The following is a 24,324-nucleotide window of genomic DNA, read 5'->3' as shown; positions in this document are numbered from 1 at the left end:
TTTCTTCTAATTCCCTTATAGTCTTTACCACTTAAGTAATATCAGTTTTGAATTTATAATAGTATATAGTATAAAGTTTAGTCTAACTTTAATTCCTGTGGATTATTTTCCCTTTTCCCCAGCAATAATTCTCATAAAAAAGGAGGATTTTTTTTTCCCTCCTTAGGAACTTTATATCTTCACATATGTTGAACACTGGATTATTTTGTTCACTTATTTTCATTTCTTTCTTTTCTTTTCTATTTTGGTTTTTATTTTTTTATTTTATAGCTTATGATATAATTTGAGATTTAGTAGTGCTATTTTCCTTCATTTTTTAATTTGGAATCCTCTAAGTGAAAAATTTTAGTTTGTTTGGGTTTTTTTGTAAGGCTATGGGGTTAAGTGGCTTGCCCAAGGCCACACAGCTAGGTAATTATTAAGTGTCTGAGGCCAGATTTGAACTCAGGTACTTCTGACTCCAGGGCCAGTGCTCTTCTAGCTGCCCCTCAAATATCCTTTTGATATTTAATGGGCATTACCCAGCCTTGAACAGTGAATAATAACCCTCCAGTTATTTCTTTAAGGAATTTTTTTAAAGTTGCAGCTATACAGGCTTTGAACATAGATTAATTCCTACATATTTCATGAAATTTGTAATTGTTTTGACTAGGCGTTTCTATTATTAACCCCTGAATTTCATTGTTTCTATATTGGATTGTTATTGAGTGCTGATTTAAATTTATAGGTGATAACTTTAGTGAACCTAATAATTTTAAGTTGTTTCTTTGGTGATTTCCAATAATTATGGCATCAGCAAACAGTAATGGTTTTATCTCCCCTTTGTCTTTATGCTTTTCATTTTTGCTGACTTATTGTTTGACTTATTGCTAGCTTTTCAAGAACTATATCAAATAACAGCAGAGAAAGGAATCATCCTTGCTTTACCTCTACATTTAATGGAAAGGCTTTGGATGTTTGCCAATTATTTACTTAGTGATATAATGGTCTGTAGATTTTATTTCTTTGCCTCATCCTTGCCTAAGACTGTATTTGTCATATAAAACAAGTTTGTACAGTGCTTTCATTCTCATTTTAAAGAATAATTACTTTAGTATATAGGCATTAATTGTTCTTTAAATTTTGATAGAATTTTCCTGTAAATTCATCCTCATTAGAGATATTTTCTTTGGTAGCTCCTTTTTAACTAGCTCTATTTCCTCTATTGAGATTCATCTTTTGAACTCTGTCTTTAGTGTTCTATTAATTTGAATGTATTATATTTTTGTAGATAACTCACCATTTCTTTAAAATTCTGCTTCTTTGAATAGAACTTATGTAGTGGGCTCTGATCACGTTTTTTTAAAATTTCTTTTAGTTTGTTATTTTATTTAGTTGATTTTTTTATTTTGTTAATTTGATGGTGTTATTAATCATGTTGACTAAAGGTTTATTAATTTTCTTAATCATCTTTTAGCTTTTTATAAATTCTGTAGTTTTTATTGGTTTTTAATTTATCTATTTCCCTTTAATTTTCAAGATTTCTTCTTTTGTACTTATTTTGGGTTTGTTCTTTCTTAATTATTTAAATGCATATTCATTTCATTAATCCTCTCTTTTTTATTTTCTTAATGTATGTTTTTAGGCATGTAATTTTTCATCTGAGGACTGCTTTATCTGCATCCCAGAAATTTTGGTATGTTGTCTCGTCATCTCATTATGTTTCATATACTTATGAATTGTGTCTTTTGATTTATTCTTTTGGCTCATTCAGAGTTTTTAGGATTTTATTATCAAGTCTGCATTTAGCTCTGTCTGTGTCTTTTGCTTTGCTCCTGAAACTGATTACTATTTTTATGTTGTATTCTGTAAGGTATGTGCTTATTAATTTTGCTTTTTAAAATTTATTTTGTTTCTCTTTGCGTTAATGCACAGTCTGTTTTTGTGAAAGTGCTACATGGTGAAAAGAAATTTTTTTTTTCTTTAAAGTTCATTCTTGGGCATTCAGAAAGTGCCTTAAATCTTGTAGCTCTCAATTCTCTAATAGGGTGTTGAGTTCTGTATTCCCTCTTTTGTTTATATTTCTATTAGATGAAAACAACTCTGAGAGAAGTTAATAGTCTCCTAACAGAGGCACCTGGTGGCATAGTGGATAGGCCTCGAGTCAAGATTTACTGCTTGTCTAACCTGAACAAGTTTCTTAACTTCTAGTGCTTACTTCACAGGGTTGTTGTGAAGATCAAATGACATAGTACTTGTATCATGGACTTGGCTCACTGCCTGGCAATAAGTAGATATCATATAAATAAATGCTTATTCTCCCTTCCCCCTGCTGTCATTATATTATTCTGTCTTTTTTGGAAGTTAATTAATTTTTCCTTTATGACTTTACATACTATCCTTTTTGATTCATAAACATTTAACATTGATATTGACTCATTGTCTATGATTCCTTTGAATATAATATATTTCCCTTGTTTATTAATATTTTGAATTTTTTCTGTGTTTTATATCATGTTTGCAAATGATGATATATTAATAAAATTCCCCTGAGGTGGTCAATTTTGTTTCAACTTCTCATTTTGATTCTATCCTTGTCTACAAGATGTTTCTTGCAAACAACAGACTGTGATGCTGTGCTTTATCATTCATCCATTCTTACACTTTAATTTTTATTGGATTTCTTTTGTTCACTGACAATCCCTTGAAAGGGATAAGATTTGTTTTTCATTTCTCTGGTGTAGTTTTTTTTTTTTTAAAGATTTTTGTTTTAATTTTCTTCATCATTCAAGTCAATATTTTGTACTTGAAATTTAGTTTTGGTTAAACTATTTTAATGTAACTTATTTACACAAATTCTTTACCCTATCCCATTTGTCAATGCTTTCTCTAGTAATAAGACTTTATTGATTTAATTTTCTTTATTTGATTTAATTTTCTAATTCTTCCTCTCTTCCCTCTCCCCCTTCAGTTAGTTAATTCAGAAAACCTTGCCTATCTATTTCCTCCAACTTACTATTTACTTATTTGTTTGTTTTTATTTATTTATTGTTTTTTTATGGACCTTTTTCTTTTTTGGCAAGGCAGTAAGGTTAAGTGACTTGCCCAAGGTGACACAGCTAGTTAATTATTAAATGTCTGAGGTTGGATTTAAACTCAGGTCCTCCTGACTCCTGGACTGGTGCTCTATCCATTAGCTGCCCTGGACCTTTTTTTTTTTTTTTTTTTAGGTTTTTGCAAGGCAAACGGGGTTAAGTGGCTTGCCCAAGGCCACACAGCTAGGCAATTATTAAGTGTCTGAGACCGGATTTGAACCCAGGTACTCCTGACTCCAAGGCCAGTGCTTTATCCACTACGCCACCTAGCTGCCCCGTCCTGGGCCTTGGGGGGGGGGGGGCAAAATCCTGGGCCTTTTTCTAAGAATAATTTTGTTACTTTGTAATTCTCTTTCTCATCACTTTTTCTTTTGCAACTCATTCTTAGAAATATTATTTCAAAAAGGAAATAATGCTGATAGAACAGTGTTCCATTATAGACATTACCCTGGCTAGCTAAATGGTGCAGTGACTAGAACACCTAGTCAGGTGAAGTCAGAAGACTCATCTTTCTAGTTCTTATCTGGCCTCGGACTCTTATAAGCTCTGTGACCCTGGGTAAGTCACCTAACCCTGCCTGACTCAGTTTCTTCATCTGCAAAATGAACTGGAGAAGGAAATGGCAAAACACTGTAGTATCTTTGCCACAACTACACCAAATGGGATTATTAAGAGTTAGACATGACTGAACAACCACAGAAATTGACTGGTGCAATGAATTGTCTGCTTTTCTTTTTCTTTCCATTTTTTATGCCATTTTATCTCTGCTACTCTAGCTACCAGTTGTCCTTAGAAACTCGAATATTCCTTTCCTTAAGCAATATTTTTTATCAATGTAGGTCCAAATCTCTGGTAGAAAAGGTAGTATTGTACCAAATTCCCATTCTTTTCCTAATTAAACAGTCATAAGATTCCCCAATTCTGCACAGCTATATCTCTTTTCAATATAGTACGGTATATCTCTCAATATTATTACTCCCACCTCCCCCACCAATGGTAAATCAGATTTTTCCCCCTCTTTTAAAATAATGACTTTAAAACATCTGGAAATTTGTTCTTTTCTTAGTAATTATACTTCTTTATCTTCTTGTATTTTGTCGTTTGGAGTGGCAGCTTGTTGAATATTTTACTCGTATTTGTTTGTTTATTTTTTCAAAAATATCTCAAATGCCTCTCCTATTACACATATCTATATGTTTGCATTGATGAGTAGTCTCAAGTTCGCAGAGTATGCAGATCTAGTTCCTTTCTTTTCAGAAACTGCTGTTCTGTTCCTCTTATTGTGATTTCTAAAAGGTGTAAAATAATATATTGTTTAAATTTCATTTTTTTATATTTAGAGATTTTTCTCAGTCATTTGCTACATACAATGTTTGTATTGGACAGTTGAACCATGATGCCTTGGATTTTGAAGTTTTAGCATTTTTTTTTTGTCCAGAAGACAATCTGTGGATTCTTTCAGTTGTTGCTGTCTTTTCTATATAGAATATAGTTTTATAAAGTTTTCTTATTTTAATTTCTGTATTACTTTTTTTAAATTTTTTTTTATATATTTTTCAAGGCAATGGGGTTAAGTGGCTTGCCCAAGGCCACATGGCTAGGTAACTATTAAGTGTCTAAGGTCGGATTTGAACCCAGGTACTCCTGACTGCAAGGCACTTAGTTCTCTATCCACTATGCCACCTAGCCACCCCCCTGTATTACTTTATTTGAGATTTTTTAGAAATAATTTTTCTGAAAGGCCTATAATCCTTAAATTGTCCCTGTATACCCTCTCCTAAAAATCAGTGGATTTGGTTTGGAAATACATCATATATTCTTTTTTTTTAATTTTTATTCTCATTTTGTACAAATGTTTTTTTACATTAATAAAATATACTTGTTTACAAGTAAACAAAATACCCCTCCCCTCATGAATATAGATAGACTTGCTTGGGTGAAAAAAGTAAAGGGGAGAGAAAAAAATTAAAATTAAAAAAAATAGTAATAATTGTAGGTATGGCCAGGTGGCGCAATGGACGAAGCACCAGCCCTGGAGCCACGAGCACCCGAGTCCATATCCAGCCTCGTAAACTCAATAATCACCCAGCCATGTGACATGCAAGCCACCCGATCCCCACTGCCCTGCAAAAACCAAAAAGAAGAAGAAAAAAAGGCCCAAAATAAAATAAAATAAAATAGTAATAATAGTAGGGGTGGCTGTGTGACAGACAGAGCATTGGCCCTTGAGCCAGGAGCACCTGGGTCCAAATTCGGCCCCAGACACCCAAAGATCACCCTGCTATGTGGCCCCAGGCAGGCCACCCAGCCCCACTTTCCCTACACCCTCCCCCAAATGATAATAACAAAAAATGTGCTTCAGTCTTTATTCCAACACCATCAACTCTGTCACAGCTGGATCACATTCTTTATAAGTCCATCACAAAAGTTACTTCCATATTTTTCCAACATTGCCATTGCTGATAGCAACTCCCTCCTTTCTTATTTCTCCACTACCATGTACTATATTTTCTCTCTCCTTTCACTCTGACTCTGCTGTAGGGTAGCTGAGTGGCGCAGCAGACAGATCCCTGGTCCTGGGGCCAAGAAGCCCTGAGCCCTCATACCACCCCTTAGGCCCAGAATCCACCTGGCCCTATGGTCCTGGGCAGGCCATCCAATCCCAGCCCCTTGCAAGAAGTAAAAAAAGAAAATGTGTTATATCTGACCACTGTCCCCCCATGGTCCATCCTCTCCTCCTTTATTCACATCCCCACCCCTTCCCCCTGCTCCCCCCGCCTTCTTACTCCAGTTGTCTACACCCCATTGAGTATATTTGCTGTTTCCTCTCCTAGCCATCTCTGATGAGAGCAAAGGTTCCCTCATTCCCCCTTGCCTCCCCCCTTCCATATCATTGCAATAGCTCATTGTAATAAAAAAAAATCTTATTATGTGAAATAGCTTGGACTATTCCCCCCTCTCCTTTTTCTTTCTCCCATTCCATTTCCCTTTTTTTCTTATTTATTCCATTTTTACACCATATTTTATCTTCAAATTCAGCTTTCTCCTGTGTTTCAACTATAAAAGCTCCCTCTACCTGCTCTATTAAATGAGATGGTTCATATGAATATTATCAGTATCATTTTTCTATACATGCAGTTCATCCTCATTAAGTCCCTCCTGTTTCCCCCCCTGTCCTCCAATCTCCATGCTTCACCTGAGTTCTGTATCTGAAGATCAAACCTTCTATTCAGCTCTGGCCATTCCAAAAGGAACCTTTTAAATTCACCTGGTTCATTGAAAGTCCGTCTTTTTCCCTGGAAGAGGACATTCAGCCTTGCTGGGTAGTTCATTCTTGGCTTCATTCTAAGCTCTTTTGCCTTCCAGTATATTGTATTCCAAGCCCTATGAGCTTCCAATGTAGCTGCTGCTAAGGCCTGTGTGATCCTGACTGCAGCTCCACGATATTTGAACTGTGTCCTTCTGGCAGCTTGTAATATTTTCTCTTTGACTTGGGAGTTCTGGAACTTGGCTATAATATTCCTAGGGGTTGGTTTTTTGGGATCTCTTTCTTGGTGGGGATCAGTGGATTCTCTCCATTTCTATTTTGCCCTCTGCTTCTAGAATTATCAGGGCAATTCTCCTGTAGTAATTCTTTGAAAATGATGTGAAGGCTCTTTTCCTGATCTTGACTTTCAGTTATTCCCATAATTTTCAAATTATCTTTCCTAAGTCTGTTTTCCATATCAATTGTTTTTTCAATGAGATATTTCACATTTTCTTCTAATTTTTCATTTTTTTGGTTTTGAAGTATTGATTCCTGATTTCTGGTAAATTCATCAATCTCCCTGAATTCTATTCTTTGTCTGAAGGATTTATTCTCTTCAGAGAGTTTTCTTATCTCTTTTTCCATCTGGCCAATTTTGCTTCTTGAAGCATTCTTCTCCTCAATAACTTTTTGAACTGTTTTATCCATTTGACCTAAGCTGTTTTTTTAGCATGCTGTTTTCTTCAGCATTTTTTTGAATTTCCTTGACTAAGCTGCTGACTTCATTTTCATGTTTTTCCTGCATCTCTCTCCTTTCTTTTCCCAGTTTTTCTTCCAACTCCCTCATTTGATTTTCAGATTCTTTTTTGAGCTCTGTCATAGCCTGAGCCCAATTTCTGTTTTTCTTGGAGTCTTTAGATGCAGGAGCTTGTGCTTCCTCATCTTCAGACTGAGTATTTAGATCCTTCTTGGGCTCATTTGCAAAATATTTCTCAATGGTCTTCCTCTTGTTTCTTTGTTCATTTTCCCAGCCTAAGCCTGTTTTCTTGGGGTGCTTCCTGAGCTTTTGGGACACTCCCACAAGGGTCTCAGTGTGTGAGGCTCTGTCCTCCCTCCTGGTCTGTGAATGGCCATAAGTGCCCCCCTCCGCCACGGAGCCAAGGTGGGGCGGGGTGCTGCTGTTCTATGAGGGGCCTAGACTGCGATCAGGATCTGAATGTGGTCAGAGCCCCAAAGTCCTGTTCCAGGGGCAGAGGACAGAGCTTGGCAGTCTCTCTTCACTCCCCTCCCTCAGCTCAATGGGCTCATGCTCTGGGGGCTCCTGCTTACAGGCTCCATCTGCTTCTGTTTCTGGGTCTGGGCTTCAGAAAGACCAAGCTGCTCCCTTTGTGCCCCGAGGGCTGGGTTCCAGTGCTTGCTCTGGCAGAGGTCCCCCGCTGTTCCCCCACTTTGTGCCTGGTGCTCCCCGGGGTGCAGCTCAGGAGACTCCCCCGCTGCTGTGAGCTGAGGCTCCCAGCGCCCTGGGGCTGCCTCCGGGAGGCTGAAGTTCTTTTGCTCTGGCAGGCCACCCCTCTGGCTGGGGAGCAGAGCCTTTCTGCTCTTTTCCAGGTTACCTTGAGTAGGAGAACTACCTCACTGGGTGGGTCCCTTTGTGGGTTCTGTCTCTTGAAAGTTTAGTTAGAGTCCTTAGTTTATGAGTTTTTATCAGAGAGCTCCTAAGACTCGATCCCTTCGTGTCGCCATCTTGGCTCCGCCCCCCCATATGTTCTTTTAATGTTATTATCTTCTATTCTGCTAGATTTTCCTTCACTCCAGTATTTTTGTATTCTGAATTGGTTAAACTTTTTTTCATTTATTCATTAGAGAAAAGTCCACAGTGGATTCAATCTTTTTCTTATAATTGAGTTTGCATTATTACATCGAAATTCTCACTTCCAGTAAATTTATGTATATTCATTCCTGATTTCTTGTCCCATAGATTGTATTTCTCTTCTGAACTATTCTGGAGCATTTTGTGGGTTCATGCCAGTTTGATGTTCCACAGGATTCTGTGTTTTATTGAGTATTGGCTTTTCTTTGTATTGTAATATTTAATATTCCTTTTCATTGTGATATTCAATCTTTTGAGGTTTTAATACTTATTTTATTTCCAGGATTCTCTCTACTGATTTATCTTTTTATGGTCTGGGTTTTTTTTAGGTTTTTTTGCAAGGCAATGGGGTTAAGTGGCTTGCCCAAGGCCACACAGGTAGGTAATTATTAAGTGTCTGAGGTCGGAATTGAACTTGGGTACTCCTGACTCTAAGGGCTGGTGCTCTATCCGCTGCGCCACCTAGCCACCCCTTATGGTCTGGGTTTTTCATTGAGTTTTCTCACTTTTAAAATCTTTGGTGCTTCAGTCTATTCTTCATGGTTTTCCCCATTACTAATATTCTTTTTTTTTTTTTTTTGCTGGTGGTTACACTCTCAATCTTGTTCTGCAAAGCTTCCTCAGTTTCCTCCTACTTTGAGGGATTTAGGATTCATTCCCCAATCTTATTTCCCTTCTTGAGTGACCTCATATTGGACAGGATGGACTCTAATTTGCATTTCCTATTGGTTTGAATCAGGATCTGCCACACTTTCCAGGTTTGGGGAGATAGGAAAAAGTTTTCCAAACTGAGTGTCTGCAGTCTTGGTGTTAGGGGACCATTCAAGGCAGGAGGTAACAATAATTCTTCCTTCTACCTTTTTTCCTTTTTGTCTGAACAGAATTAATATCTGTTCACTTTTCATCAGAATTGAAGGCTTATAAAGGCTTAAGTATTTGGCAAAATCTCTGATGATCAGGGATTTCAACATTTTCTCAGACACAAGCCCTTTTTAGGTTTTTTGTTTCCTTTGGTATCTTGATGGTGGAAGAGGGGTGCTAAATGAGCATGTTAAGAATTGTTGCTTTTTGTTAATTCATAAGAATTTTATTTTGTCAGGCCTTTCTCTCTTTTGTCCTTTGACTTCAGCTTTAATTTTTGCCCATTTATTGCACAATTCCTATTTTGAGGGGAGTGTGGAATTTGTTTGTTTGTTTCTGAAAATGGAGACTGAGAAAACATATTTAGTTTGTCATCTTGTTGATTCCCTGAGCTGGAAGTATGTTAGTTCATTGGAAAGGTATTTGCTAGAACCTGGTAAATTTAAGTCATAAGGAAAGATATGAGCTATTTTATTGTTTCTTTGTTTCTCTTGGATATCAACTCCTCATTAATCATCCACTCCACCCCTGTCATCCTAAATTCAAAAATCTTTCTTGAGAGTTAAAAGAAGCAAAATAAGATTTGAGTAGTTCTGCCTTCTCTCCTATCCACCCTAAGCAACAATTTGGTTCCTTCTTTGAAACTCCTTTGTTCCTCCATTATAGCCTTTTTTATATTGTTTGCTCTCTATACCAGTTTATGCTGAACTTTAGTGCTTTTGATGCTATTCTTCTTTTAAATTTTTATTATTTTTTATATAGTTGCCATTTCTCACTGAATTCTCCTGTTAAACAAGAAAAAGAACAATAGTTGTCAAACCAGAACACTGACTCTGTCTGACTGCATGTCTTATTCTATACTTATAGACCATCACACCTATGCTGAGATGAAAAAGATGTTTTCTTTCAAGATTGTGTCATGCATTTGTATACATTGTCTCTATTATCTACATATGCCTTTGAAAAGCTTAACTTCACTGTGATTTCTTTCCCTGAATATCTACATGTTTCTCTTTGTAAAACTTCTTCCTGCTCTTTTTTATTTTATCTTTTTTCCAAATATATATAGTTTTCAATATTCATTATTTGTGAGATTTCGAGTTTCACATTTTTCTACTTCTTTCCCTTCTCCTCTCTTTGATAGCAACTAATCTGATATAGGCTATGCATGTAAAATCATGTTAAATGTATTTCCATATAAGTCATGTTGTAAAAGAAGATTCAGCATAAAAGAAAGAAAACCATGGGAAAGAGAAAAATAATTTTTCTGGATATAGATGGTATTTTCCATCACATCTTTTAAAATTATCTTTGATTATTGTACTGCTGAGAAGAACTAAGTCTGTCATACTTGATCATCACAAAATATTGCTCCTAATGTGGACAAATGTTCTCTTCATGTAAATCTTTCCACATTTTTCTGAAATATGCCTGTTCATCATTTTATACAGAACAATAGTACTCCATCACATTCATATGACATAATTTATTCATCCTTTCCTCAATTGTTGGGCATTCTATCAATTTCTAGTTCTTTATCACTACAAAAAGAGTTGCTATAAATATTTTTGGCCATATGTGTCCTTTCCCCTTTTTTATGATCCCTTTTTATGATCTCTTTGGGATACAAGCCTAGTTGTGCTATTGCTGGATCAAAGGGTATGCACAGTTTTATAACCCTTTGGACATGATTCCAAATTGCTCTCCAGAATGATAGAATCAGTTTATTACTCCATCAGCAATGCATTACTGTCCTAGTTTTCCCACTACCCCTTCAGCATTGATTATTTTCCCTTTTTTGTCCTTAGGCAATCTGATAGGTGTAAAGTGTTACATCAGTTATTTTAATTTGCATTTCCCTGATCAGTAATGATTTGGAGCATTTTTTTCATATGACTAAAGATAGCTCTAATTTCTTCATCTGAAAACTGCCTTTAACCATTTATTAATTGAGAATGAATTGTGCTCTTATAAATTTGACTCATTTCTCTGTATATTTTAGAATGAATCCTTTATCAGAAGCACCAGCTGTAAAAAAAGTGTTAACCAACTTTCTCTGTTCCTTCTAATCTTGATGGCATTGGTTTTATTTATGTAAAAAAATTTATTAATGTAATAAAAATTATCCATTATGCATTTTTAGTGTTCTCTATCTTTTATTTGGTCATAAACTCCTCTCCTCCCCATATATCTTGACAAACTATTACTTGTTCTCCTAATTGACTTATGGTATTACCTTTTATGTTTAAATCATGTACCTATTTTGAACTTAGGTTTAGGATGTGAGATGTTAATTTAGGCTTATTTTCTGTCATACTGTTTTCCAATTTTCCCAACAGTTTTTTCAAATTTGTAAATTACTATAGTCATTTTCTAGGGTTCTTTTATACCTAATCTCTTCTTTTATACTTATTTTTGTCTTCATAATTTAATCTTCCTCAATGTTTTATCTCTTCGGGCTAATTTTCCTCTGCAGAGTTTTTGTCCGTGTGATTTTTTTTAATGAATCTTTTGAAATTAGATATACCAAAATCTCGAGTGCATATTAACTGTGATTAGTTTTCCCATATTCTTTCATGAATTTTAATATTGAGTGGTTTCTTTCTCCTAGAACTTAAACAAAATAATTTTCCACTTTGACTTAGTTCAAAAATATATCTTATTCTCTACCTTCATTCCTTCTCTCAGGAACTGGAAAGCATATTTCATCATCAGTTCTTTGAAATTTTGATTAGTTATTTTCATTGAAAATAGAAGCAATTATTTTATACTGTGGTATCCAGGAAGACATCTTGGAGATAGTGGCATTTGAAAAGAATGAGTAGAATTTTGAGAGGTAAAGATGGTGGGGAAAGGACATTCTAGGAAGAGGGAATTATTTCAGTAAGGGCAAAAATTTGGAGAAATATGATGCTTATTTAAGGAATATGAAAGTAATATATTTTGGCAAGAGTAATTAAATTCCTGTTTGACAGTAGCAAAAAACTGCTGAGTTGCTAAGTTAGTGCTATATCTTGAACAACTTTAAATTGTTAACTTAAAGAGTTTTGAATTTACATCCTAGGCACTAGGAAACTTAAAATTTTTTCAACTGGGAAGTAATCTTATTAGAATGGTGCTTTAAGAAGTTTACTCTGGCTGTGGATTGTAGAATGGATTGGGAGAGGTAGAACCTGGAGTTGGGAAGACTGTTGACCTAGCCTTCTGACAGAATAGAAATCTTGCATTGAGCTCTTCTCCCTTAAATCTTTTCTCATTGAAATGGGTGGGAGTGGTAGCATGTGATCTGATATTAATAACTGGTGAACAAAATCCAACTGTGACAATATTAGAGTCTAACTGCAAAAGAAGGAGTTATATTTATAAAAGGTAATAATCTTTGTTAGTTAACTCTTCATTAGAAATATAATCTCTTGATCACAATAAGTGTCTTCTCAAAAATTCTGGGAAGGATCATCTCCATCTGTGGCTACTCAGTGAATAGATATCAATGATAAAGATAATATATGAAAGAAATTACTGAATAAAATAGAGATGTACATTTTAAAATGATTTATTTTGTGACCTTCCAATCCCATCCTTGATTTTTGTGAGACTGCATGGACTTAACAAGTTCTCATGTAGCATTTAAATTGATAATATTTGCCAACCATGGCATTTTTAGCTGGGGTTACATAACAGAAAAATAATCCAGTTTTTAGATTAACGACGTGGACACACTGATCATTTTGTATCTTAGTCAAATTTGTTTCCATGTGAGTACTTGCATAATCACATTTTTTTTAATCATCTCAAAAGTTCTAACTGTTCCATGACTAATTGTCCTTTCTTTTTCAGAACTTACCCAAATTGAGGATCCAAGAGAACAATGGAGGAGAGAGCAGGAACTGATGTTGAAGGAATATCTCATTGTAGCCCAGGAGGCCCTCAATGCCAAAAAAGAGATTTACCAAATTAAACAGCAGCGTTTTGAGCTAGCCCAGGAAGAATATCAGCAGCTGCACAAGATGTGTGAAGATGACAGCCGCTCTTATGCCAGCTGTGAGTTTACGCTTTTCCTCCTTTTCCCTCAGGAAACACCTTTCTCTAAATTTTATCTCTCTAATAGATTGTCACCCAGCAGAAGAGCTTAGGTTTTTTTTTTTTATTTGCTGAAAGGCAACAGAATGGTGTTTTCATCATTATATATTATGTATTGGACCCAGACTGCCATATAATTGTAATTGATAACAACCTGTCTTGGGTTACTAGACCCTGTGTTCTCAAAAGTGGGAGTTTCACTGTTAAATTTTGATATAATTTTATGATTCTATGGGGTTACTCACTTTGAGGAAGTAGTCTTGGAGGTTGAGAGAAAGATAGTATCCTTCATATACAAAAAACATCTTCCTACCTCAGATAGAGCTAGAATGTGTTTTAGGGAGTATGGCAATAATAACAACCAAGGGAATTTATGTAGTCTACTTTAGAGTTTTCAAAGTAGTTTATAAATATTTTATCATCAGAATCTCATAATAATCCTTTGAATTTATTCAGATAAGAAAAATTAAACAGTTTACTTGTGGACACTTGGCTAGTATCAGAAGTAGACTTTTGAAAGTGAGTCTTTCCTACCTCCAAATTCAGTGCTCAATAACTATGCCACATCACTTCTAAGTGTCATATGAAGAGTAAAATAACCTCAAATACGTGGGGATCTTTCTCTATCTCTGACAGAGAAATGGTATACCCAGAAATTTTTAAACAAGGTGCTCGAGTTTATTCAGAGACCTTAAGACTAGTCTTTTTGTGCTTATTTAGCAGATTTTCAGATAATCAAGTAACTCTAACCAGAAATCTGATTATGCCACTTTTAAAGGCTAAGGCATTTTAGACTTAGGGCCTAACCTATTCTCAGTAAAATAATCCTGCTACAGAATAAGCAGTTATTTTACCATATTCAACTTTGAGAGACTCTGCTGAATATTTCATGCTACCAAAGGTAACAACAAGATTGGGACTGTCCTGATTACTAATAAGCCTGTGTAATAATAATAGCATTTATATATCACTTTATCTTTTGCAAAGCACTTTACAAACATCATTTCATTTTATCCTCGCAACACTCATGGAAATTAGGTGCTTTGAGTGACTTTTACCCAGAGAGATCATACAGATAATAAGTCTCTTGAGACAGGTTAAACTCTCAACTCTCCATGATTCCAAGTCTAGTGCTCTTTCAACTGTGCCATCATGTGGAACTCCTACTTGGAATGTATTATTTTTCTAAAACAGTAAAGCAGAGGCTTGGAGTAACATTTCCATGGTGCTAGCTTCTAGTTTGCCAGATAAAATACTGTTATGTCCAAATCTGTCATTTTGGTATCAGGGGAATTCCCAGTATGGGAGATTGCAACCTATCTATGCTGCAAAAGAAAAATCTTAGAGAATTGCCTAAGTCACACAGAAATTTAGTGACTTACCCAGAGTAATAAAGATAACAAATATCAGACATGAAGTATAAACCCAAATCTTCATAAATTCAAGCTTGTCAATCTAGCCACTATGCCATATTACCTCTTTGGTTGTTATTACAACCTTACATTTTTAGGGCGCTCAACCCAGTTTTATCCTACAATATTTAGATTGAATCGACCAGATTCATGTGTCCCTATTGTTTTGGCTGAGCTTGTCACTGCTGCTATAGAGAATTCCATAATTCCAGTTTTTCCCATTGTGAGTTTTCCCATATGTCTACAACATGAAGCAATGTTCTTCCTTGGGAGAATAGAGGATGCTTAGAACATTATGGTTTGTTTCCCATATATCTTCCTATTTTTCATGGATTAATTAATTGTAGGCACAATTTTGGATCAGCTAAATTGACAAGTTCAGCTCAATACCTGTCTTAGGAAGCTGATTATTTTGTTTTCATTAAATTTGGAAGACAAAGAGACCCTTGTTTCAAACTTACACTGGAAGTGGAAATTTTGTTCTTTTACATGCAACCAAGATCTTATAGTCGAATGCTGCTGAAGCCTTGAGAGAATCCAATTTGATCAAGTCCTTTTAAATGCAACCAGGATCACTTTACCAGAAATATTTTTCTAGCAGCAAATGGAAAGACATGATAAGAAGCTTACCATGTCTTTCTTGCATATAGGTGTTCCATAATTGTTAATTGAATTGAATAATTAAATTGAACAAAAACAAAGCTAGGTTAAGAAATTGCTAAAGAATATAGGAAGGTTCTGTATTGATTAATTGATTTAACAAACCTTTATTGAATGCATACAATATTCAATGTACTAGATAGGTCCTTGGAGATATAAAAATTAATTAGGCATAGCCCTTGCACTAAAGGAAATTATAAAAGTAGTACTAATTCAAATTGCTATGATGTTTTCAGGTTGAAAAAGAGCTTTCTTCTCACAATATCCCTGAGATTGGTAGTAGGAATATTATGATCCTTATTTCAGTTAATCAATCAGTAAGTGTTTAGTAATTGTTTAATATGTGCCTGGTATTGGAAATTCAATGTAAGATAGTCCTTGTTCCTAAGAAGCTTACAGTCCACTGGGAGAAGTCAGTATGTTTGCAGATAAGTAAACGGTATATATAGACACCAGTAGCTAAGGAATCAAGAAAGGGCTGTTGGAGAAAGTAGATCTGAAAGGAAACCAGGGATTCCACAAGGTAGAGAAGAGAAGAAAAGAGCATGTCCAGTCATGGTGACTTGTCTGGGGCAAGTGTAATTGTCCTGAAAACTGGATCCAAGTTGCTAAAATCCTTGGCCAAAAGAATTTGTATTTTACTCTGAAGATAGTGAGGAGCTCCTGAAACTTTGTGAGCCCATAACTGACTTGCCCTTTAGTAATATTGATTTGGCAATTCTGTAGATGATATTTAGTAGAGAGGAAAGAATGGCAGTATATCTCTTGGGTCTCAAAAGTATCTTGCTTGGAGGGCCACCACCCAAAGATTTGATCATCATCACCATAAACTCCTACTCTCACTAAACTATCAATAGTAGTATTCAGGAACAATTAAGAGTCTATTTTGATGGCCAAGGGGAGAAGTGAAAAAGTTCTCAATGAAGGCGGTTGTGGTATGAGAGGAGCTATTAGATTGGAGGGTTGCTTTATAGACAATTATACTATAAAAACTGAGGCCTGCTCATAATCACTTAATTCTATTCTGAGATATTCAGTATCTGAAGTAGGCTTTAAACCCAGGTTTCCTGCCTTTTCCATCTCTTATCTTTTTAAAAAAACTTCGAGGTTTGTAAAGTGTTTTTCATGAATCATTAATTACATCTGATCCTTATGAGTCCAGTGACATTGCTACTTAAGGTATTATAATTCCCATTTCATGGACGTGTCAAATGTGCAGTTTTTAATACAAGGTAGAATGTTAAATTTAATGTAAAGAGAATCCTAATTTACTATACCTAGTTCCAATATTGATGATTTAGTGAAAAGGAAAACCTTTAGGGAGTTTTGAGAGAGATATTATGGAAATTGAGTAGTAGTAGTAATTCATTTGGTCTCCTTTTCTATGGATAAAGGAGCATAATAACTGCCATGAAAGATGGGAGGGATAGAGACTATAAGGTGGGTTCATGGGCCTGGGGGAAGATGAACTGTCAGAAACTAATTTATGTTTCACTAGGTTTTATTCTACCAAGAGCATAATGTAAGTAGAAAGCTGTGTGTCATAAATGCATTCCTTTCTTAGCCTCAAAGAATTCTGTCTTGTCTAGTCAAAGAAAAGTACAGGATGGTGCTTCTGAAATGACAGGTGGTTTCTGATAGAGGAAGCAGACTGACTCTGGTGTTTCAGTGGAACACTCTGCCAACACTATTGTTGGGTTACATATAAGACACCTAACATATCTGGATATTTTAGGGGAGAATTCCATTTATTGCTTTCTGAACTGGACTATTAGTGTGTGTTTATATATTGTGTAGCTTTGTATTATAATGTTTGGTCTTGTTATCCAAAAGTACTAACTATGCCAGGGACAAAGAGTACATATGTGCCTTTTCCCTGAGCTATTTACTTATTGATATTATAAAAGGAATCTAGGAGCCAGTCCAAGTTCTTAGCAAGTTGTTATCTGTCACTGGAGTTTAGATTGAGCTATTTAACTCACAATGAGAGCTGTGCTAGATGTAGCTCACTAGGGGTTTTCTTCTAGCTGACAAGATCCCAAATAGTGGATCAGATGGCAAGATCCTTGGAGATCTAATACATGTCCATCTCTAAGCTGTGAATGCCTGGCCTCCATGTGTTAATGTGTAGTAATACAAATCAATTCACAGTGTTTATCCAGTGTTTTAGTTGTGTAGGATTCCAGACCATGGGGATACAAAAGAAAAAAAATCTTCCTTCCAGAAGCTTACTTTTTGCTAAGGGGACAGTATGTAGAACAAGTACCAAAAAAAAAAAAAAAAAGTAAAAGTAATTTAGGGTGTTTGTGGGAGACATGCTATCTACTGGGGACTTCAGGAAATCTCTTGTATAGAAGTTGGCATTTGAACTTTATCTTCAAGGGACATAAAAATACAAAAAAGTTCCTTGAATTAATGCATTTTGAATCCTGCTGACAGTTGCTGTGCCAATGCCAGACCAAATAATTTTGGCCCCTTCTAGGAAAGGGAGACTTCAGCCTGTGCAAAGTAATGGGAGGTCACATTAGGGACCGTAGTCAACCCAGAATATTGTTCCCAGTCAGAAAACTGAAGAAGTGAGGTAGCTTAACCTGGTGAATGATTGTAGACAAAACAAGATCTCAACTTGGTATATATACTTATGTACATATATGGTTTATGTACTTGTGCTCTGCCATTTACAGTCTTAAGAAAGTTGCCTGTGGGCACAGGGAGAGTAAGTTACTTGCCCAGGTTCACGTAGCCAGTATAGTTCTGAACCGAGTCTTGAACCCAGGTCTTCCTGAGTCTGATGACAGCTTAATCCACTTATAGAGGTCTCATAACTTCTAAATGTCTCTCTCCTAATTGTAGTGATTCTAAATGAAAGAGGGAGTCAAAAATGATTATGATTTCATTATGCCTTTTCTGCGGTCTTAATTAGTGTCTTGAAACTAAGAGGGGTGCTTTTTTTCCTAAAATACTTTTGTACCTCTTAACCTCAAAATGATGTGCATAGTGGTGATAGCTAGGCAGATTTTGTACATGAACAGAGGGGAAGTAAGAATGAGTGAATACATGAAAAAAATCAATTATTAAGCATTTCCTATGTACCAAATATTATACTAAGCATAATACATGCAAACACAGCAGTCCTGCCCTCGAGGAACATCTATTCTATTAGAGCAGGAATGGGGAAGTCAGACCCTAGGCAGTAAAAAGGCCATCAGAATTATTTGGTCTGGCATTGCCACAGCAATTGTAGGCAGCACTTGAAATTCATTAAATTGAGGACCTTTTAAGGTGTATATTTATTAAATGTTTGACTAAATAATAGTAGGTGAATGCTGTTATAATCAAATGATACTTGACAGAGAAAAAGTTCCACACCTCAGTGTTAGAGGAAGACAAGACATAAAAGAGAACTTGAGATGTAAAGGAAGATGGCAAAGATAATTAGGCAACAGTATGGTTTGGAAATGTTTAGATTTAGATGGTTTAGTTTGAGGCTAAAAAAAAGGTGAAAATTTGCCACTGAGAGGCCAGGGTCCCAGGGATAGGAGGAAGACTTAAGAGTATACAGGTGACCATGGCTGGGAAGTGGCATGGTGGCTTGGTTGCTGGTAACATAGATTAAATTCTGCTTCTTGAATTAAGAAGTCATTATTGTTTTAGATAATTGGAACATTTGTCCCTAGGGCAATACTGTTAAACAAGAATTACTGTTAAGCTATACTTGTAAATTATCAGCTAGATCAGAGCACAACATTCAGGTTCTCACAATGGGAGAGGGAGGAAATAAGGGGACACACTTTATTGGTAGTTCTTTCAGATGCTACAATCTGACTCTTTCTTTAGTGTCCCATGGAACATGGAAGAGGCCTTCATTTGGGTAAAGGGAGGCAAGGGGGGGAGAGTTTCGTAACTATATGATAGTTTTATTGGTACGGTTTCTTTTCTGCTTTTGAAATACGCTCTCTGCCTCTCTCGATACTGATTTTTCTCCATCTTCTCACAATAATTTTCTGTCTTTCTTCCTAGATTATCTTTTCCATCCTGTCTTAAGAACCTTTCATCACTCAAGGCATTAGAGCAGAGGCTGTGTGACCACCTGTCAGGTGGGCTCCTAGAAGGGATTCTTGCAGTGGGAGGGGGGTTGGAAGAGTTGAATTAATTAGCCAATCAAAAAACATTTATTAAGCATCTACTATGCACTAAGTATTGTGCTAGAGGGATGCAAAAACAACAGCAAAAAGCACCACAGTTCTTGCCCTAAAGAAGCTTTTGTTCTGTCTGGAGAGACAATATGTAAATGAGTGAGTGTGTTTGTGTGTGTGTGTGTGTGTGTGTGTGTGTGTGTGTGTGTGTGTGTACACACACACATATATATATATATATACATACATATATATATATATATATATATATATATATGTATATATAAATAAAATATATGGGTTTTTTAAGATGACTTTAAAGATATCTTCCATATCCGAGTCTCAGCCAAAACCTAAGGGATATACCCAAGCTGGTTGGATATCAAGTGTCTGGGAAAGAATCTTCCTTATCAATTCAGTGAGAAAGTGGTGGTTTAGACCCACCTTAATTTCCATCATGAGGTGGTGAGGCTCTTCATTATAAGTCACCCATCCTGCCAACATTCTTTGTCAGGTTACCTGCCCAACCCATAAAGCTTCTTCCACATATGCTCCCATTAAAGAGTTTCCTTGTTTTTATCTGACCTAAGATAAAAGTCACTGACAATCTATCCAGTTTTTTGTTCTGATTGACTTGGACATGTTGGGACAGGTTGGAGAACATGGATCCTGTTGAAAAGTTGTATCACTGCATTTTTGAAGCTTATTATCTACCAAGTGTCAATTCCAAGGACTGGTAAGGCTTATTTATTTATAGGGAGGTAATTACTTATAATAACCCTAAAAAAAATTTGATTGAGAGATGTGCCCACCAAGCTTAGGAAACTAACCTTCAGTGGGATTATTGGATCTTGAAGGCTTTAAACTACCTGTTCCTTTGCCAGTAGCTCCTCCTTTCCCCCCCTCCTTGTCAGTTCTGTTCTTGATTGTTTTACAGGTTTCTCTTTGTGGGAATCTTCTCATTGGCTTGATAATTAGTATAGTTTGGGACTTGTCTGTTCTTGCTAGCCTTTCTACTAGGTTGCTCTCTAGTTCACTTAGACAACCCCTTAATCAGCCATCCCCGCAGCTACACTACTGATAAATGATAATATTTTGGAGAGATCATTCTTGGGGGTGGGGGAAGTTAGTGTTCTCTTGCCTCCAGTTTCTCACAATGAGCAAAATACTTTTTTTTTGAGACATGAATTACTTTTGATCTCTTATAAAATCCCAAATCTTCCATAATAAAGCCTACTCAAATGCCTGACTTCTCTTTACAATATAATATACTAGATACATAGGAATCATTTCTTGCATCTATCCAACTACACTGCTAGAAATTAAGAAAATTGGCAAAAATAATCTGTTCTATATATAAATCTAATACAGTGGAAGTAGAATGGAGTACTGATAGACTGGACATCTGAGTTATATCACAGATTTTTATCAGCACTCATTCTTTCATAGAGAACAAGTTTCACCAACCTTTTTGTGCTTTAGCTCCATGATTTATAAAATAAGAGAATGAAAACTTTATAGGAATTGTATAAATAGAGATGAAACAGGGTGAGGTTTAAGGTAGGACATAAAAATATACAAGGGGTAATAAATTTCTGGTCGTTGTTTTTCTTTATTATTAAATAAGAAGTATTATTTCACTTAAATAAATTTAGTGTCCTGTTTAAAAATATATATTTGCAACTTTACTCAAGTATTAAATAGAAAAGAAAGTTTAAGGATTAGTATTGATGCTATACTTTCAACAGCTATTTTTAAAAATTGTTTTTATATCTTCATTTCTGAAAGTATCCCTCCTCCCTTTTCCCTAGTAATAAAGACAAAAAAGAGAAAACAGTTGTTAGCAAAACCTAGCAACATTTCAGCTACATCTGAATATGGAAGAGTTCATTGCCATAGTCCCTCACCTTCACAGGAAAGGAAATTTAGTTTACCTTTCAACTACTATTTTTCAGTAACAGAATGTCTGCTACTGAAGAATGTTGAACCTGGGACATACTTATTTCTGAAATGGTCTATCAGACTTTGACAGCAAATTAAGGGTATTTATCTGTTAGAAATAAAGGGAAGAAGGAAGGAAAGAAGAAAGGGAAATTAAGCTTTATTTAGGAATCTTATATCAGTGTTCACATAACTGCCTGACTTATTTGGATTACTTTTATGGACTTTTCACCACTAGAAGTAAAACCTAGAATATATTGTTTTCCTCATCCCCTTTTTTGAGTTCAAATTTTGCATTTCCTGTAGTGGGAACTCTCAATATGAAAACTCCCAACTCTGATGTAGATCAGCTACATGTTTGTAAGTTGTAGTATTAGTGAGTTGCCTACAACACTGAAAGGTTAAGAGACTTGATTAGGTTTTTACACAACTAATACCTTTAAAAGCAGGAGTTTGATTCCCTCCAAATGGGATCATTATGCTGATATTTTAGAAATTGAACAGATTAATTCATTGACAGAAAATTAGTTGCAGTATGCTTTCTGCATTGCACTGAATAATGTTGACCATTTCCCCAAGTGTTTCTAAAACTACTTTTAATGTGAATGACCCAAATGTTAAATACAAATTTGTGCGTGTGCAAATGGATGGCTCAGCTTACCATGGAATGATGTGCAGAACTATAACTGAGGGTGGAATCTTTGAGACTTTGCCACAGGGATAGAAACTCAGAAAGCATTGCCCTAGAAATACACTATTCTTTTTCAGCACCTTAGAAATCTCATGTTGTTCTAAGATATGCTTCTTTTTACTATTCCTGCTCTTCTCTATCAGGCAGCTGCCTCCAAGTAAACTTACCCTCTTTGCCCACTGCTGCCATTTTTTGCCTATGAATCCAAAAAGAAAAAAATATATAAGTTAATAGTTTTGATGAGTTTCATATTATTTTGGTCATGGGGATATTTATTTGCTGCCCAGTCATGTGCCTGAAAGCTTTCAGGATTGCAGCTTAATATTGAACTTTTCAGGCTATTAAAATCATACTTTAGAGGATATTATTTATTGTGATTTCTTACACACACAGTCACATTTCAACTATAGTTAATTTTTTCAGGTTCAAGTTAGCAAGATAATGAAGGATCTCAAATCCGCAGTTGCTGATTGGTCAGTACTATTTTGAGAGCGTTGGGAGTCTTTGGGAGCTTGTGATTATCTTAAGAAAATTTAAAATGAAAACTAATTAGCTACAGTAGAATTTTAGAAATGCAAAGATTCTTTGTGATCATTAAACACCTTCATTCTTTTTTTTGAGGCAATTGGGGTTAAGTGATTTTTCCCAGGGTAAGATAACTAGTAAGGATCTGAGGCCAGATTTGAACTTAGTTCTTCTGACTGGAACACTGGACTGGCATTCTTCCACTGCACCTCCAAGCTGTTCCTATAATTCTTTCATTTTACAGATGAGGTGGCTTAATCTCAGAGAAATTAAATTACTTGCCCAAGATAATGTATCTAAGTTAATGGTAGAGTTGAGTCTGGAATCCAGTCCCTCTGACTCCAAGGCTAGTTTTTTCCTTTTGCACTATGCTACAAGTTGTACAGGAGGGTTATTTTACTAAATTGCCCACATTATCATTTCTTTAAATGACATAATGGTCATTGTTAATATTTTATATTATTTTTTCAATTACATGAAAAGGTAGTTTCCAACATTGATTTTTTGGGGGGTAAGATTTTGAGTTCCACGTTTTCTCTGACTCTCTCTTCTCTTTACTCCCTCCCATGACAGCAAATAATCTGATTTGGGTTATATATGTACAATCATGTTCCATATTAGTCATGTTGTGAAAGAAGAATCAGAACAAAAGGGGAGAAAAAAAAAGAAAAAATATGAAATAAATTTTAAAAAGTGAGAATAGTATGCTTTGCTCTGCATTCAAATTCCATAGTTTTTTCCTGGATGTGGATGATATTTTTCCATCACAAGTCTTAGAACTGTCATAAAGAGTCTTTTTAATTAATTTTGCATTTACTTTCAATTGAGGCTATTTAACCACCATATTGCTACTGAATTTCCTGCTTTATGTCTGAGAGCATTATTTCCTCATAGACAAAAATAAAGCAATTTTAAAATAATTTACATATAGAAAAACCTGTTATTGAAGGAATTTTAAGTTGGTTTTTTTTTTTTTTTTTGCAAAGCAAATGGTGCTAAGTGGCTTGCCCAAGGCCATGCAGCTAGGTAATTATAAGTGTCTGAGGCTGGATTTGAACTCAGGTACCCCTCACTGCAGGGCCGGTGCTCTATCCACTGCGCCACCTAGCCACCCCTGAAGGAAATTTTAAACCTAGAAATGGAAGAAAAAGAAAGTATCTGTCAGTGAAGATTTGATATAGTAGAAACAATGCTTTGTTTAAAGTCAGAGGAGTTCTGTATTTGACTGCTTTAATGTTATACTTTCACATTGTGCAATAAGCTCACTGAGTCTCAATTTTCTATTAAATGGGGATAATAAGAGCTGTTGAATTTGTCTTACAGGGTTATTAGGTGAATCAAATGAGATAATTTACATAAAGTGCTTTGCAAAACTTGAAATTGCTAAAAAGTGTTAATTATATAATATGTATTAAAGTTAACAATAACAACAACAATTATAATAAATAATGTCACTGAGAAGATATCTGATTTATGACTAAGTCAATGTGATAGTTGGTTTGCCCACTGGAACGATTGTCATTGATTGCCAATAAATATAAATGCCAAGCTACTTACAGGGAAAAAGTAATAAGGAAAAACTGGGGGATAAAGTCCCCAGAGAATTGAAAGGAAAAGCAGGGAAAGCAGAATAGAGATGGAGTTTTGAAGTTGTGATTAGAAACTGGAACAGAGGTGGTAAAAAACAGATAAGATGACATTGAGGAAGAGTCAGCTGGGACATCTGGCTCAGTGACAGTGGTACATAATCATTATTTAATAGAACCTAAGGCCCTCAGTACATCATAGCACATTCACTATTTGTGATTTCTTAATGATAATTTTGTT

General features: G+C 35.5%; 1 protein-coding gene across 4 annotated transcripts in view; it reads left to right on the top strand.

The window, feature by feature from the left end:
• Positions 1-24,324, top strand: part of WWC3 (WWC family member 3) — a 232,391-nt gene that overhangs the window by 107,753 nt on the left and 100,314 nt on the right. For 3 of the 4 annotated variants that reach the window (XM_074192481.1, XM_074192479.1, XM_074192480.1), the window contains one exon: positions 12,890-13,093. In XM_074192481.1, the coding sequence (XP_074048582.1) occupies positions 12,890-13,093 (204 nt within the window). Of the gene's footprint in view, positions 1-1,624; positions 1,676-12,889; positions 13,094-24,324 lie in introns of those variants that run through there. The other variant, XM_074192482.1, reaches the window with a different exon arrangement.

Source organism: Macrotis lagotis, chromosome 6, assembly GCF_037893015.1.
Source record: "Macrotis lagotis isolate mMagLag1 chromosome 6, bilby.v1.9.chrom.fasta, whole genome shotgun sequence".
Lineage (NCBI taxonomy): Eukaryota > Metazoa > Chordata > Mammalia > Peramelemorphia > Peramelidae > Macrotis > Macrotis lagotis.
Note: the sequence above shows the minus strand (reverse complement) of the source record. Positions and strands in the feature narration are given on the sequence as shown.